Source organism: Amblyraja radiata, chromosome 24 (assembly GCF_010909765.2).
Source record: "Amblyraja radiata isolate CabotCenter1 chromosome 24, sAmbRad1.1.pri, whole genome shotgun sequence".
NCBI lineage: Eukaryota > Metazoa > Chordata > Chondrichthyes > Rajiformes > Rajidae > Amblyraja > Amblyraja radiata.
The window spans coordinates 4476901-4493755 of NC_045979.1; the positions used below are offsets into that span (position 1 = coordinate 4476901).

The 16855-nt window shown below is 45.2% G+C and overlaps 1 protein-coding gene across 10 annotated transcripts in view; it reads right to left on the bottom strand.

The window, feature by feature from the left end:
• magi3 (membrane associated guanylate kinase, WW and PDZ domain containing 3) overlaps positions 1-16855 on the bottom strand; it is a 138856-nt gene that overhangs the window by 27632 nt on the left and 94369 nt on the right. For 8 of the 10 annotated variants that reach the window (XM_033042301.1, XM_033042297.1, XM_033042294.1 and 5 more), the window contains 7 exons: positions 14342-14399; positions 13130-13242; positions 9836-10018; positions 7429-8034; positions 2397-2435; positions 1959-1990; positions 684-846 (listed from right to left, as the gene is read on the bottom strand). In XM_033042301.1, coding sequence (XP_032898192.1) covers positions 684-846; positions 1959-1990; positions 2397-2435; positions 7429-8034; positions 9836-10018; positions 13130-13242; positions 14342-14399 — 1194 coding nt within the window. The remainder of the gene's footprint in view (positions 1-683; positions 847-1958; positions 1991-2396; positions 2436-7428; positions 8035-9835; positions 10019-13129; positions 13243-14341; positions 14400-16855) is intronic. The other 2 variants (XM_033042298.1, XM_033042293.1) reach the window with 1 other exon arrangement.

A 16855-nucleotide genomic window follows, 5' to 3' on the forward strand; every position in this document is an offset into this window, starting at 1 on the left:
TGGTCGGGGCTGAGCAACGAACGGTCCAGCAGGTGGCAGAGGCCAGAACTCTGAACAAACTGGGTTCAATAATGACCAACCCCACTCACCCACTCCATGCCCTGAAGGTGATCAAGAGCAGCATCTTCAGTCAGAGGCTGATTGCACCAATGTGCAAAACTGAGAGACATAGGAAGTCCTGTTTACCAGCTGCTATAAGGTTATATAATGCGCATAAATAACTGCACTTTTTAAAATTTTTATTGTTTTTTAACTTGTATTTTAACTTGTATTTTAACTTGTTAAGTATGGAAGCCATTTGAGGAAATGTGTGGTGTTATGTCTGTCTTGAAGCTGTCGTGGCACTGTAATTTCCTGTAAAGGATTATTAAAGGTATAATCTAATCTAATCTAATCTAATTCCTGGGATCATTCTTGCAATGATTCTCCTCTGGACCCTCTCCAGAGCCAGCACATCTTTCCTCAGATATGGGGCCCATATCCGTCCCTTCCATCCCTTAGTTCTCGGCAGCCCTCCCTCTTTGTTCACGATGGTCCCTCCACGGACCCCGAGGTTCCGTCCCGACCCACCTCGTTTCGACCCCCTCGCTCCGCGCCAGCTTCTCCTTGGGCCGCAGCGGGAGAATCCCAGCCCCGCTGCTCGTTAAAAACGTCATTAAAAGTTAAAAAACAAAATGACTTACGTTTGTTGTCAAATATAATCTTGGATTGTATGTACACCTCAGTTGGGTCACGCTTGGGGGAGGAGGACCGCACAGCATTGGGAGGGAAGGGCATGGGCTGGGGGATGGGAACCCCCGGGGATGCATTCTGGGACGTTGCTTGGTTTTCTTCATGCTCTAATGTCTAGGAAAAGAAAAGCAACGTGAGATTCTTTGTAGAACGCTGCAAACAAAAAAATTTACATTGAAAGTAACACAAGGCACTCATTCCAAGTCAGCATTGCCAGGTCTCCACAATACAATGCCTCTCCTCCAAGATCCCTCCCTACTGTAATCATTTACACCTGGATATCACCAATGCCCGGAACACTGATTTTAAATTACATTTCTTTTCAAATTTTAGATTTTTATCAGCCCTGCCCTAGTCACAGAACTTGCCATTTCTTCCATGTACCCAAACCCCTCCCACCACTTTTTAAAAGTTTAGTTTAGTTTAGACTAGAGATACAGCACAGAAACAGGGCCTTCGGCCCACCGGGTCCGCGCCGACCAGCGATCCCTGCACACTAACACTATCCTCCACCCACTAGGGAGATTTTTTACATTTACCAAGCCAATTAACCTACAAACCTGTACGTCTTTGTAATGTGGGAGGAAACCGAAGATCTCGGAGAAAACCCACGCAGGTCACGGGGAGAAGGTACAAACTCCTTACAGGCAGCACCCGTGATCGGGATGGAACCCGGGTCTCCGGCGCTGCATTCGCTGTAAGGCAGCAACTCTACCGCTGCACCACCGTGACCCCCACTTGTCATTTCAAAATGGTTAAGGGATTAAAATCTTTCCGATTTGGTCAAAGGTCATCATCACGCCAAAGTGCTAATGAGATCACTCCTGCCACACGTGCCATTTGAACTGAAGATAGACACAAAATGCTGGACCAACTCAGCGGGTCAGGCAGCATCTCTTGAGAAAAGGAATAGGCAATGTTTAAGGTCGAGACCCTTCATCAGACCCGTTTGAACTGCTGTGCTTTTGTGTACTTTTATTTTATTTGGGATTAGAATCACAGGGATTCATTTGGGATTCATTACTCCTATAGCAGTCGATTGCATCCTCCAGAAATGTGGCCGGAAATGTTAATTGATTTAGGGATAAATGCAGGAGATACAGAAGGTGCAGATGAGCTTCAATTAGCTTGTAAGGGTCTGCTTGTCTCCAGCTCTGGGGGAGACAAAAGGAATGTGAAGACCCCCCAAGTCCCGCTCCCACCATCCAGAAAGTTGTGAAACTTACAGTGTTTGGAATTTTAGTTGGTGAAGGAGGTCCTGTAAAAAAGAAAAACATATTAATAAATGGGAAGGGGAGAGAGAGATAGTAATAATTAGTACGGTGTCACAGGTTATGGGGAGAAGGCAGGAGAATGGGGTTAAGTGGGGGAGATAGATCAGCCATGATTGAATGTCAGAGTAGACTTGATGGGCTGAATGGCCTAATTCTACTCCTATCACTTATGACCTTAAGAGAGAGATAGATAGCAAAGCAAGGCAGAGAAAGGGTAGAAAAACGCACGGCTGTGGAAAGGAAGGAAGGAAGTACCAAGAGAAAAAGCGAAGCTGGCCAAAGGGGTCAATGCAGCAGGAGAACGAGAAACCAAGGTTGGGGGAATGGAGTGAAAATAAACAAGTGGGTGGGGAGGCGGGAAGAGTACTAGCCAAAACAGGATACATTTGCCTTGGTGGGAGGGACAGGAGGTGGGCCAGAGAAAAAGTGCTGAAGTGGAAGGAGACAGAAGCAGAAGTGAAAACAGGGAACGCAATGGTTAATCTGCAAGATCAAGTTCATATCATAAATCAGCATCACAATGTGCTATACATAGTATATCGTAAATCAACAAATGCACCAGGGCGTTTTCCTAAGTGGGATTTATATAGTAGTTCGCAGCTGGAAAGCTGTGATGTATTGACACATCAACACGATCTGTGCTTTAGTTTTAATTCAGTACTCCACCTCCCCAAGACTGCCAGCATTATTTCACCAGGTTCGTGCCTTTCAACCTCACCTAGAAAGAACAATGTAGAAAGACAAAGCCAGGCAGGGGAGGGGGGCACGTAGGGAGAGAGAGAGAAAGGTGAGAAAACAATTACAGCAGAAGCAGCCTCAGAATCTGTATTTACTTCAACTAGACTATACAAGAGTTGATGTTCTTCAGATCCCCTCACAGACTATTATTTTCAAAAAATAAAATTTAACATCTTTGTATTGCTGAAAAGCCAGCATTTATTTCCAACCTCCCAATAGATCTAAAGATGAAGCGTTTGGTGGTAAAGGTTGCAGGCTCGGCATGCATTTTTGCTGCAGCTTGGGTAAGTTAATCGAGCTACAGATCCACCTGCCCACATAGGATGAGGGCTTCAGGCACATGGGAACACTCCAAGTCATCCGCCATCTTGATTCAGAAACTTAACGCCATTATCTTATCACTGGAGCCAAATCCTGGAATGCTGTGCTGTAGCACTGTGGGGTTAACATCGTCGGAAATACTGGTGGAAGTGACTGTGCCACAGTCCTTCTGGAAACAAAGTCCCACCTTCACATTGACGACAGCTCCCACAACTGTTGTGCCAATGGAGTGGTCACAAGTCAGATCTGGCAGCTCACAACTGATAACATCATAGAGAGATTATCTACCAGGCCACAAGATTATATATTATGGCAGTGTATTTTGCTGCTGCTGATAGTCCATATGCCTCGGATGCCCAGTTGAGAGCTGCCAAATTAGTGTCAATTTAATGAATAGAGACGTGTTGAAAGGTCACAAACTTGAAAGACTAATTGTTTTTCGCTGTACAGACAGTGCCTAATCAACGAAGCATTTCAATCAATGTGTTTTAATATGCACAAGCACCAACAGGTACCAACCTGGAAAAGCTGTCACACAGAATTACATTCTGCAAAAAACAAAACAGCATGTAACAAATAGAAGTAAACAATTCTTCAACTGACAGATCAATATTTAGTTGTGAAGAATGCTGGATAATTAAGTAGCTGACAGAAGGAGACAGCTCCAAGGACCCCCTCATCCTTACTGACATCAGGGCCCAGTATGGGAGTATTAAAGGCCAAAGCAGTTGCAACCATCCCTGGCCATTAGTTAGTGACCCATGCTGCCGTCTCCCCGAGATTCGCCACCACCACAGATGCCACTTCATGGGATAGAGCAAAATGTCTGACAGCATTACACACAACAAAGACTATGAACCAGATGACACCTGGGCTGTGGTACTGACGTACCTGCTGCATCTCAAGCCAAGCAGTTAGTCACGTCACAAAACTAGTATCTAGATGACCATGTGAAAAATCACCTGCACACTCCTTGAACACAAAAAGCAGGACAAATTCAATTCACAGCCCAGTCTATTCTTCAGACTGATAGATGTCGTTAACAGTGGCATAGCCGGGCACCTGCACTCCAACAACCTGTTCACCAAAGCCCAGTTTCACAGGAGTTCACAGCCTACTTTGGTTCACACCATAGATGGTGTTTTTCAGAGGCAAGCTCACACTGACTACCCTTCATGTTAAGGCACCAAGGTGTCTTGGCAAGACCCAAGTCCATGGGCATCAAGAAATAAAGACTCCAATGGATGGAGTCAGATCTTGTACGTGAGAGTTGGAGGTCATTCACCTGACCCTTGGACATCAGTGCAGCAGTCCCCGTGTTTGCATCTTGGTCTCTCTCACCACAGCTGCTCCATCAAAGATCTAACTTGCAAATCAAGATGAAAAGGAAGCCGAGAAATGATAGAATAGAATAGAATAGAATAGCCTTTTATTGTCATCCAGACCGAAGTCTGAACGAAATTTAAGCAGTCTTACATATAATACAATACAATAAAAAACAACAATAAACACATATTAACATCCACCACAGTGAGTCCACCCAACATCTCCTCACTGTGATGGAAGCAAAAGTCTTAGGGCTGCAGTCTCTTCCCTCCTCTTCTCCTTCTGCGCTGAGGCGATACCCCCCGGGCGATGTTAAAACCTGTCCCACGGCTCAAACACTGCGGCCCGGGGTAGTCGAAGCTGCCGCTCACCAGACCTGCTGACGCAGCCGCTGGCCCGCGGCCGAACCCCCGGTCTCAGGCCACCGCCACCAGAACTGCCGTCCCAGCCCCCGGAGCATCGTTCCAGCCCCGAGCCGGATCGCCCTCACGTGAGTACTGCCACCGTCTCAGCCTCGCGCCAGGCCGCCGCTCCTCCCTCGCGCCAGGCCGCCCCGACTGGGCGCCGCTCCTCCCTCGCGCCAAGCCGCCCCGACCGGGCACCGCTCCTCCCTCAGGCTGGGCCGCCCCGACCGGGCACCGCTCCTCCCTCGCGCTGGGAACGCCGTACCTCCCCGAGCTCGGCTACTCCGACGGGAGCACCGTTCCTTCCTCAGGCCGGCCGTCACAGCCCCTCACGAAAGCCCTGTTCCAGCCCCGAGCCGGGCCGTTCTCACGGGAGCGAGCTCAGTGCGAGTCCTGGTGGGCTCTGCCTCCTGAGCCTCGAGGTCGCCAGCTCCGCCATTAGGCCTCAGCGCAGACGGAGGCAGAGAAGGGGAATACGACAAAAAAGTCGCATTCCCCCGCAGCGAGAGACAGCAAGCCCCGTTTCAACCCCCCCCCCCAAAACACAACTAAAAACCAAAACTAGACTAACCAAAACGAAAATAAACAACCCAAAAAACACAAAACAAACAGGACTGCCGGAGAGCCGCTGCAGCCAGAGCCGTGCCGCCACTAGGATTGAGTCTTTGCTAAATAATTGGCAAGAAACACTTAATGCAAAAGACTGCCAGAAAATGACCAACAAGAGAAGCTGTACTTGGGTACTTCTACAAACACTACTTTTGATATTCAATGACAGGAACAACCTCAAAAGGCTAGCTGGGGGGGGGGGGGGGGGGGGGGGGGGGGGGGGGGGTGAGAGGGTCATCTAGTTTGTGGTGATTGCTGGTAACCCAATTGAACCACCAACACGTACTTTTGCTGCCAACCCAAGTTAGAGGCTAGATATTACACAGCAGGTAACTTACCACTTGAGGCCTATGGTCCTTTGTAAAGCATGTGTCAGCAGTGTGATGATCCCCTGTCCCACTTAGGAGATCTAAATTGCAACCTCTGGTGACCTTGCCCACCACCCAAAAAAAAAAATCAAGGTCGAGGTGACCTGCAACCTCCTACCACCTCCCACGCATATGTTGAAAACCTTCCTTGACTATGAAGAAAACCGGCTTCGACTAGACCTGCGACTAAAAAATTATCGATTTTTAAAACGGCGACCTATTTTTAGTCGAGGCCGGTTTTAATCATGATGAAAAAATAGCAGCAACCTAGATGAAGCCTCGACCACGCGGAAACCACTTTCAACCATTAGGGAGAGTGACCAAAACCTCCGGTGACCTCATGGAAACCTTGGGTGGCGGGCAAGGTCACCAGAGGTTGCTGTTTAGGTCTCCTAAGTGGGACATTGGCTTTAGTTTGTGTAGCTGCAACAGGACTTCAAGGGTTCAGCCACCAATTGATGAGTACCCCACTCATCCCAACTATTCATTCCCTCCCTTCACCACCAGTGCAGTAAGTACCATGAGCAAAATGCATTGCAGGTATTCAGAGGCTACTGTGGTGGCATTCTGCAAACTGGTGACTTTTACTATCCAGAGATAGAACAGAGGAAGCAAGGAAATACAAGCACGCGCAACTTTCCTTCCAAGACATACATCAAACCTATCACTGTTTCATCATCACAAGAGCCCAACTACAGGAATTCTAGAATGGAAAGTGTGGAGGACCTTCAGCAGAAGACTGCAGCATTTGAAGAAGTGTGCTCTCCACAAGGGCAATTAGGGATGGTTCACAAATGCTAGCCTTGCCAAAAATACCCAAATCCAACAAAAAGAAATAAATTCCACAATCTAAGCACTTTGGCTAAAGTTGCTCCTAAACTTTATCAATTAATTCATTAATTAATGAAGATTATTGGGACACAGTTACCAGCCTTGGAGGGCATCTACTACACATGGTGCCTCAGGAAGGCCATTAGCATCCACAAAGACTCCTCACACCCTTGTAATAGTCTGTTCGAACTCCTACCTTCCGGCAGATGTTACAAGGCCTTTTACGCCCGCACCTCCACTCAGGAACAGCTTCATCCCCAGAGCTATCGCTGCTCTGAACCGGCCCTGCTGAGTGCCCCCCCCCCACCCCCATGAACTGTATACATGCACATCGACCCAGCACAGACATATTTGCACTTTAGACTGTTTTACTGCACTTTTTTTTTAATAAATCATGTTTCTCGGGTTATCTAAATGTTATTAGTTGTTTAAGTTATGACTATCTGATGGAAGCTGCTTACCAAATCTCGTTACACCTATGTGCAATGACAATAAAAGATATTATTATTATTATTAGTGCCCATCTGAAATTGATGCAGCTTAGCTTTCCTCTTTTTCTCCCTCTATGTGGAAATCAAACCTTATGATTGTAATTTTCGTCTCACCCTCTTTTCCAGGGGGATGAGTGCCTCCCTCACCTGCTCAATATTTTTTACACTACCAATTCTGGTGTAAACCAAGAAATCTTACCGCTCACATTTTTGTCTTCATATATCCTTTTATGTTAACATACATAGTGGTTGAAGATTAGCTGGGTAAAACAGATTATTTGGTGGGATGCATCAAAAGCTACTGATAAAGCAAAGTGATAAAAATGTAACCAACCTCCTCTTTGGACGAGCAGTGATATTTCACTGCCCACAGGCCAGTCCTTTAGGATGTCCACCACCTGGGCGTGGCTCAGCTGTTGCACGCTCTGCTGGTTAACCTCCTTGATCACGTCACCTTTCTGTAGACCTTTGCACCACTGGCTGTCCAGGATCATTTTCACTTTCTGCCCGGCCGGACTGTCCGCTATGGCAAAACCAAAGCCATTTGGCCCCTTCAGCAGAGGAATGGTCAGTGTCTCCGGCTGCGAACCTGCCGAGGTCATGGATGACCGGTCTTCAGTCAGACCCAGGTAAGGTCCGTTTGACCGCTCGATGCTGCCTGCAGGGGGGGCGTCTCTCCCGCCGTGGTCCGGGAAGCCGGGCAAGATTTGTAGGCTCTGGGCTGCGCTTGCCGGCTTTGCAGCCATGGACAGCCCATCCACAATGGGGGTGGCGCTCACCACGTCGATGGTCGGCACCTGTGTGTCGGCGGGGAGCGGGTAACCGCGGCACAGGATCAGCTTCACCGTCTGGCTGATGGGAACAGACTGGAAAAGCTGCACAACATCAGCGTGAGTCTGCCCAAGGACACAAGTGCTGTTTATATACACTATTACATCACCTGCAGATAAAAGCCCAAACCAAACAATCAGATCCACGCACACCACATTACCAACTTGCTAAGGCATGCCCAATGAGGCCACTCCAGATCTTTATCTGCGTTAAAATAAATACCAGTGATTCAATAACTTTGTGATCGGCCGTGGGGATAAATACTGATGCCAGTTTCCACATTTTCCTTCTCCAATGTCACACTTCCCAGTATTTATTGCCTTTTAAACACAACTTTTGCAGTATAATATAGATAAATGTGAGGTTATCCACTTTGGCGGCAAAAACAAGGGGCAGATTATTATCTCAATGGGGTTAGGTTAGGTAAGGGGAGGTGCAGCGAGACCTGGGCGTCCTTGTACACCGGTCACTGAAAGTTAGCTTACAGGTACAGCAGGCAGTAAAGAATGTTGGCCTTCATAACAAGAGGATTTCAGTATAGGAGTAAAGAGGTTCTTCTGCAGTTGTATAGGGCTCTGGTGAGACCACATCTAGAGTATTGTGTACAGTTTTGGTCTCCTAATTTGACATCCTTGTGATTGAGGCAGTGCAGCGTAGGTTCACGAGATTGATCCCTGGGATGGCGGGACTGTCATATGAGGAAAGATTGAAAAGACTAGGCTTGTATTCACTGGAGTTTAGAAGGATGAGGGGGAATCTTATAGAAACATATAAAATTATAAAAGGACTGGACAAGCTAGATGCAGGAAAAATGTTCCTAATGTTGGGCGAGTCCAGAACTAGGAGCCACAGTCTTAGAATAAAGGGGAGGCAATTTAAGACTGAGGTGAGAAAAAACTTTTTCACCCAGAGAGTTGTGAATTTATGGAATTCCCTGCCACAAGGGCAGTGGAGGCCAAGTCACTGGATGGATTTAAGAGAGAGTTAGATAGAGCTCTAGGGGCTAGTGGAGTCAAGGGATATGGGGAGAAGACAGGCACGGATTATTGATAGGGGACGATCAGCCATGATCACAATGAATGGCTGTGCTGGCTCGAAGGGCCGAATGGCCTCCTCCTGCACCTATGTTCTATGTTTCTACAACCACACACAAAAGGCGGCATGCTTTCCAGACAGATATTCACCCCAAACCCACGATCCCAAGTTCCCAGGTAGACAAAAATGCTGGAGAAACTCAGCGGAGTGCAGCAGCATCTATGGAGCAAAGGAAATAGGCAACGTTTTGGGCCGAAACCCAAGGGTTTCGGCCCAAAACGTTGCCTATTTCCTTTGCTCCATAGATGCTGCTGCACTCCGCTGAGTTTCTCCAGCATTTTTGTCTACCTTCGATTTTCCAGCATCTGCAGTTCCTTCTTAAACACCTCAAGTTCCCATTTCTTCCTGTGATCCACTCATTTCCACCCCTTTCCTCTGGTCACACTCCTGGCCCCTCTCCTCCTCACTGTCCACTATTTTCCACTTATTCCAGTCTCCCTAGTCAGATTCCCCCCCCCCCCCCCTTCCCCCTCAATTCCAAGGGTCCTCACATCTCTAATCTATCTTGCCTCGTGTCTACTTTGTCCTGGACTCTCTACTCTCACATCACCATAGCCCACTGAACCCGCTGAGTTACTCCAGCTTTTTGTGTCTATTTCCCCTCCATTTAAGTCCAATCCTTTGTTGACCACTTCTCCACACATTGAATGTGCTATTCCCCTCAGCCTCTATGGCCATTCTCCACACATTTCCCATTCCCCAAAACTACTATTTCCCAGCCTAGCTCTCCAGAACACCCATCACTTGCATCTTGTGGTACTGTGGGGAAGCTCTGTCATTTATGTACATGCTTACGTTCTGAATTGGACACTTGCCTGCCAACATGTTCCCGTCCTGAGCTGCAGGTCCATCTTGAATCACATTCTTCACTTGCAGGAACTCATCTGGGCTGTCCCCGCCAATGATTGTGAAGCCAAACCCCATCGCACTCTTCTGAAGTGTTGTCCTAATGAGCATTCCCTGAAGATGGGAGGGGTCTCGAGTAAACATCGGCCTCTCTAACATGGGATCAAGTGGGAGAGGTTGAAAAGAGATGCAACACATTAAAATTTAAAAATGGTGGCCTGATGCAAAAAAGGCAAAATTCTTGAAGGACTGTTCTGTTATGCTTCTTGAGATGATGGGGGCTGCAGGAGGGCGAGGGTCAAAGGAGGAGAGCAGAAGGGGGGGGGAAGAGAATGGGAGAACACAAGAGATAGAGGGGAGCGGGGAAAAAAAGAGGCAGCACTAGGAGGGCGGATATCTCAATTTTCTGGACTAGAATCTCCTCATTAAATTAAAGCAAATATTTTCCACCACAATATTTACTTATAAAACTACCTTTGGCATCCATGCACACTTTACACTCCAATTTGTTTGTAGAGCTATATTTTCATGCATAGGACAAGGTTACCTCTAATACATGGATCTAGGAGTGACAGACTCTGGGGAAGTGCATCAAGAGGGGTGCAAAGGAATGCTCATTAGGAAAGTGAAAGGATCAGGGAGCTCAAGGTTCCTTGAATAATTTCCATTCTTTCAAATTATTTTTGGGCAAAGTTCACAGCAACAAGAGAGAGATTAAATGACAGGGTGTGGTGTGGACTTTCATTCGTTATTGAACAAAAAAAAATCCTCTCGTGTTTGATGTGTGCTATCTGATAGCAAATTTGCCTTTAAGCGCCTAATGTGTTTGAGCAGGTGGAAAGGGGAAGAGGATGGCCAAGGTAGTGACGTGGAGAGCAGGAGAATGCGAAGGTGCAGGGAGCAGAGAAGCGGCAGTGGGAGAGAACAGTAGAAAATAGTGCCGCTTTGACATAGAGTTCAATTCACACAATGGCAAACAGTGAATGTTTCCATTTCAGCAAACTGAAGCTGTCAAAGACAATATACAACATTTCCCAAACCGATATTAGAGTTTATCGAATGATTTAGTGGACAAAGATTTGTCAGACACTGCCCACTAGTAGTCCTTCAGTCAACACCTAGACTCTCTGGTGTCTTAAATCACTGACGAATGTGTGTCACATGAGGAAACTAAAATGGAGGAAACGAAAAAGAAAGGAGAACCTTGAAATCAAGAACAACTGAAGTTTACTTACTCCTTCATCATCCGTGCAAAATGAACGCTCAAGTCTAGGTTGGTCTAACTAAATACCATTGTACACATTGAGACAGGTTAAACGAGATGGCAAGGTCTTCATCGAGAACGAGTGACAAATAACAACAACAATGATTCTGGGAGGTTACTCGCAGAAATTCAGCTGGTATAAGAATTACATTTAGGTCGAGGTCCAAACGGGTATGAAGATAGATAAATCTCCTGGGTCCGATCAAATGCATCCAAGGATACTGTGGGAGGCTAAAGAAGAAATAGCAGGGGGCCTTGCTGGGATATATCAGATATATGACTGAGGTGCCAGTCTTCTGGCACCTCACTCATGTCTAATGATGTAAGAAACAGTTTTTAAGAAACAGTTAGACAGGTACATGGATAGGACAGGTTTGGAGGGATATGGACCAAGTGCATGCAAGTGGGACTAGTGTAGCTGGGACATTGTTGGCCGGTGTGGGCAAGTTGGGCCGAAGGTCCTGTTTCCACACTCTGTCAGTCTATGGGCTGCAAGGAAAAGCCTGGGGAACTATAGACCAGTGAGCCTAACAGCTGCAGAGGGCAAATTACCAGAGGGGACTCTGAGGAATAAGATAAATATGCATTTGGGTAGATAGGGGCTGATGGGGATAGTCAGCATGACTTTGTATGTGGGAGATCATTTTACAAATCTGGGAACTATTGACCAGTAAGCCTAGCATCTGTGGTAGGATAGTTACTGTAGATTATTCTGTGGGATAATAGATACCTACATTTGGATAGACAAGAGCTGATAAGGGATAGTCAGCATACTTTTGCACGAGGAAGATCGTGTCTCACGAATTTGAGTACATTTTTGGAGAAGTTATTAAGAAGGTTGACAAGGGCAGTGGTGGAGATGTTATCTATATGGACTTCAGAAAGACTTTTGATAAGGTTCCACATGGCAGGCTGCTCTGGCAGGTTAGATCACATGGGATCCAGGGAGAGCCAGCTAACTGGATATAGAATTTGGTTTCATGGAAGGAAGCAGAGGGTGTTGACAGAAGGTTGCTTTCCAGATTGGAGGTCCGTGTGTAGAGTGTGCCTCGGGAAATTGGTGCTGTGCCCATTGTCACCATTATAAACGATTTGGATGAGAATGTACAAGACATGATAAGTAAGTTATCAATAAAAAATATCTGTTATTGTAGACAGTGAAGATGCTTGTCAAAGATTTTTGCAGGATCTTGATCAGTTGGGCAAGTGATGAGTAACTAATGGAATTTAATTCAGATAAGTGTGAGGCGTAGCATTTTGGAAAATTAAACCAGGGTAGAACCCTCACAGTGAATGGTAGGGCCTTGTGAAGTGTTGTAGAGCAGTCATACATAATGGAAACGGGGCCTTCGGCCCAACTTGTCCATGCAGACCAAGATGCCCCATCCACACTAATCCAACCTGCCATATCCCTCTAAACCTTTAAAATCCATGTATCTCTCCAGTTGTCTTTTAAATGTTGTTATAGTACCTTCCTCTTTTACCATATATCCACTTCCATATATTCACCACCGTCTGTGTGAAAAAGTTGCCCCTCAGGTTCCTATTAAATCTTTTCCTGGGAGAGCAGTAGGCCGAAGGGCAATAGAGGTGTATAAAGTCACAAAGAGGATAGATATGGTGAATGCAGAGTAATTCTTTTCCCAGGTTAGGGGAATCAAGAACCAGAGGGCATAGATTAGGGTGAGAGAGGAAAGATTTAATAGCAACCCGAGGGGTATTTTTATCGCTACACAGAGGGTGGTGGGATATATAGCCAACTTCCAGTTGAAGTAGGTACAATAACATTTGAAAGACATTTGGACAGGTACATGGATAGGAAAGATTTAGAGGGATATGGGCCAAATACAGCTGAATGGGACTATCTTAGATGGGGCATCTTGGTTGGTTAGGACTTGGTATATATTAAAATAATCAGCAAACTTCAACAAATATTTTAAATGGTAAAAGGTAAATGATAAAAGGCAAAGTTTTTCATTGTATATATAGGTTTCAGTACCTGGCCGCTGATCCGCATGCAACCCTCGCTGACTGTCCCGATGGTGGACCAGTTGCTTTTTCCGTTTTGCTTCAATGACTGGATTCTCAAACTGGGTTCTCTGGTTTACGTGGCTGAGGGGTCGCAGTGAGGCGACAAAAAGGAAAGATAACTCAGTCTGATCACCAATTTTGCATTTTTACTCACAAACATTTCTCAGCCACGGTTTCACCGATACACTCATGTGGACATGCTCCTGCAATGTGCCTCTTGTGAATTCCACCTTTTCTCAAATATGTGTATTGAAAAATGGTCATTTGGTCAGTTAGGTCAATTATCAGGAGGACCATCAGACCTGTAGAGCTATCCCCAGGTGCCCCAGCTGTTTCAGCATAATGGCCATGCTAAGGAATAGAAAAAGCTCAAGTCATACTGACAAGATGAGAGAGATGGAAGGGAATCCTCAGACGAGGGAGCACTGATGCGGAAGGGTTTGTCCAGTGAGGAGACACTGGATGGGCATATTGGCAGATGACAGAAGGGGAAAAAGAATGGATACGTTTGGTTGGTAAGTTTAATCAGTACTGAAAGATCTTTGAATTCATTATTTTTGATTACGATCCTTGACGAGTGAAGCGTGTGGCAGAAAAAAATGCCATAGGATGGAAGGTGGGAGCGATTATCTATCAAAAATAATGATGATTGGAAGCAAAGGTCCTCTTCCCACAACTAAGGTTGAAGCAAAGGTTGTCTCAAACTCCACAACCCAAAGTAGACATAATACAAGATAACATTCAACGGCAGATGCGACTGGATCTCAAGTAAATAATGGCCCAATAGGCAATATAGGATGGCGTCAGCTGGATATTAAATTTGGCAGAGAAGCCTATCTGCACATCAAATGTCTTTGGGATAGTTAGATGAGCAGAAGGATAAAGCAAATTATCTCCTTCAATGGGAAGGCTGCTGAGCGGAGTTGCGGTGTAAATTTTAAAGCGACAACCAATAATAGATATTAATATCACAACAGGGAAAGACCAGTAGCCATTTACTACTTGGCCCAGTAGGTGTCACATTCATCATTTGAAATCTGTGGGACAAATGCTACCAAATGGAGGACAACAACAGGGGAAACCATGTGTAAAAATCCTTAGGACAGGTTTGCATCATAACATTGAGATCAGTCCTGTTTTAAACAGATATAGATGCACCTCATGTTCTAGAGTAACTTACTCAATGTAGTAGAAACCATACACTGGATCGCTGATCTTTTCCCAGCCATACGGAAGCTCTGCAAGTTTGAAAATGAAAAGAACACCTTGATCAGTTCCATCAATGAAAGTCAACTGCAACTCAGTGCTGTAGTGATAACAGCCACATACTACAATATCCAGCAAGAGCTCCTGAGAACTCCTGCTGTGAGTGGGATTAGACTCCATTCAGTCCTGGTTTATTAAACTGTGATGTGAGCAGCTAACAAATAATTAGAGTGCCATATTCAATATCTGTAGATTAGAATTCTTGTGGAAACAATTAGAGATAGTGACCAGCCGAGTGGATAGAACACGTTTCTATTGATCTCTGGATCTTTTGGATTGGAACCCTTCTTCAGACTGGATGCACTTTTCCAGCAGTCTGAAGAACTCTCAAGACCCAAAACATCATTCATTCCCCTCCACAGATGCTTCCTGACCCACTGAGTTCTGCCAGTACATGGTTTTAACGCTGCAGATTCCAGCACCTGTAGTCCCATGCGTCTCCAAGTTTCTATATATGTTGTCAATGTGGAATGCACGAATATTAGAAAAACTAAGCACTTTGAACTGTTGGCAATCCTCTCACACAACTAACTATAAACTGGGAATTACAAGAACATTTGCAATAAAGGACAGTGTTCTGATTAGTTAAACGAGACAAAGAGTTGCCCTAGGATATGGAGAAACAAGTGACTATAGGTTCTGGAATCTGGAGCAAAAATGTAGAAGGGTCTCAGATTTCCATTAAAAATGCAGATGCATTGCAAATTACACTAGATACAAGTTTCATAGTACGACAAACTGAGTGTGTAAAACTGGGAAATGCAATTCAGTAACACAATTATCACTTAGGATCTTAAAGGCAAGGGAATAGAAGCTGTAAAGGAGCAAAGGAATTTGAGTGGCCATAGACACAAACCGTTAAAAGATAACCCACAGCTGCAAAACACGATTTAATCCTGACTTACACCTCAAGGGGAATGGGAAATAAGTGAGAAAACTACTTGGTATTTTTAGAAACTTATATCGGGCAACATGGAGCAGAGTTCAATATCTGGCACTAGATTTCAGCCTCTATGGGATGGAGCAGGAAAGTATCGACTATACTAACCTTGGATGAAATAGAACATGGATTCCATAGAAATAGGAGGGGACCATGTGAAATTAAGATGACAGATGGGGTACATTGAACAGTCCTTGGTCCAGGCCCTATCCCCCAACTCTTTCTCCACTACAACAACTTCACATTCTGTCACCTCCAACGTAATCAGACTAATCACATCTTCCCATGTCCACCCCTTTCTGTCTTCCGCAGAGACCAATCCCTCTGCAACTCCTTGGTTCACTCATCCCTTCCCACCAAAACCATTCCCTCCCCAGGTACTTCCTCCTGCAATTGCCGGACATGGTTTTAATGCTGCAGATTCCAGCACCTGTAGTCCCATGTGTCTCCAAGTTTCTATATATGTTGTCAATGTGGAATCCACGAACATTAGAAAAACTAAGCACTTTAACTGGTGGCAATCCTCTCACACAACTAACTATAAACTGGGAATTACAAGAACATTTGCTTATGCTTGTTTTGGGGGCTAATCCCCTTCAGTTTTTTCGTCAGCATATAAAAAACATGCTCAATTGGGTTTGGATCGGGTGATTGACTAGGCCACTCAAGAATTTACCTTTTTTTTTTTACCCTGCCAGTCCCTTTGCGATTAGTAAGCTCCACAGTGCTCTCTTTCTTCTTAATGATGTTCCAAACAGTTGATTTTAGTAAGCCTAAGGTTTGGCTGATGTCTATAACAGTTTTATTCTTGTTTCTCACTCATAATGGCTTATTTGACTATCATTGGCACAACTTTGATCCTAATGTTGATAAACAGCAATAAAAGTTTCCAAAGATGATGGACAGACTGGAGGAAAGACTATGAGCTGAGAGCTCTCTTATACCTGCATTAACGAGGCAATTAAACACACCTGAGCAATTACAAACATCTGTGAAGCCATATGTCCCAAACATTATGGTGCCCTGAAATGGGGGACTATGTATAAACACAGCTGTAATTTCTACATGGTGAAACCAAAATGTATAAAAATGGCCTTTATTAAAATCTGACAATGTGCACTTTAACCACATGAAATGTTTTTCTATTACAAATCTCAAATTGTGGAGTACAGAGACAAATAAATAAATGATGTGTCTTTGGCCCAAACATTATGGAGGGCACTATATCCCTCTTGGGCTCACATATGTCTCTATCCAACAATCTGTTATCAGGGAATTTCCTCGGCTGACCCGGGCCGGCCCTGATGTGTCCTGATTGTCTTCGCTTCCAGATTTTTTTTCTGCTTTCCCTACTACAATCAGTCTAAAGAGGGTCCTGATGCAAAACGTCACTTGTCTATTTTCTCCATAGGTGCTGCCTGACCAGCTGAATTACTCCATCATTTTGTGACTATCTTTAGTTAAATCTGGATTAAGGTTGTAGAGTTA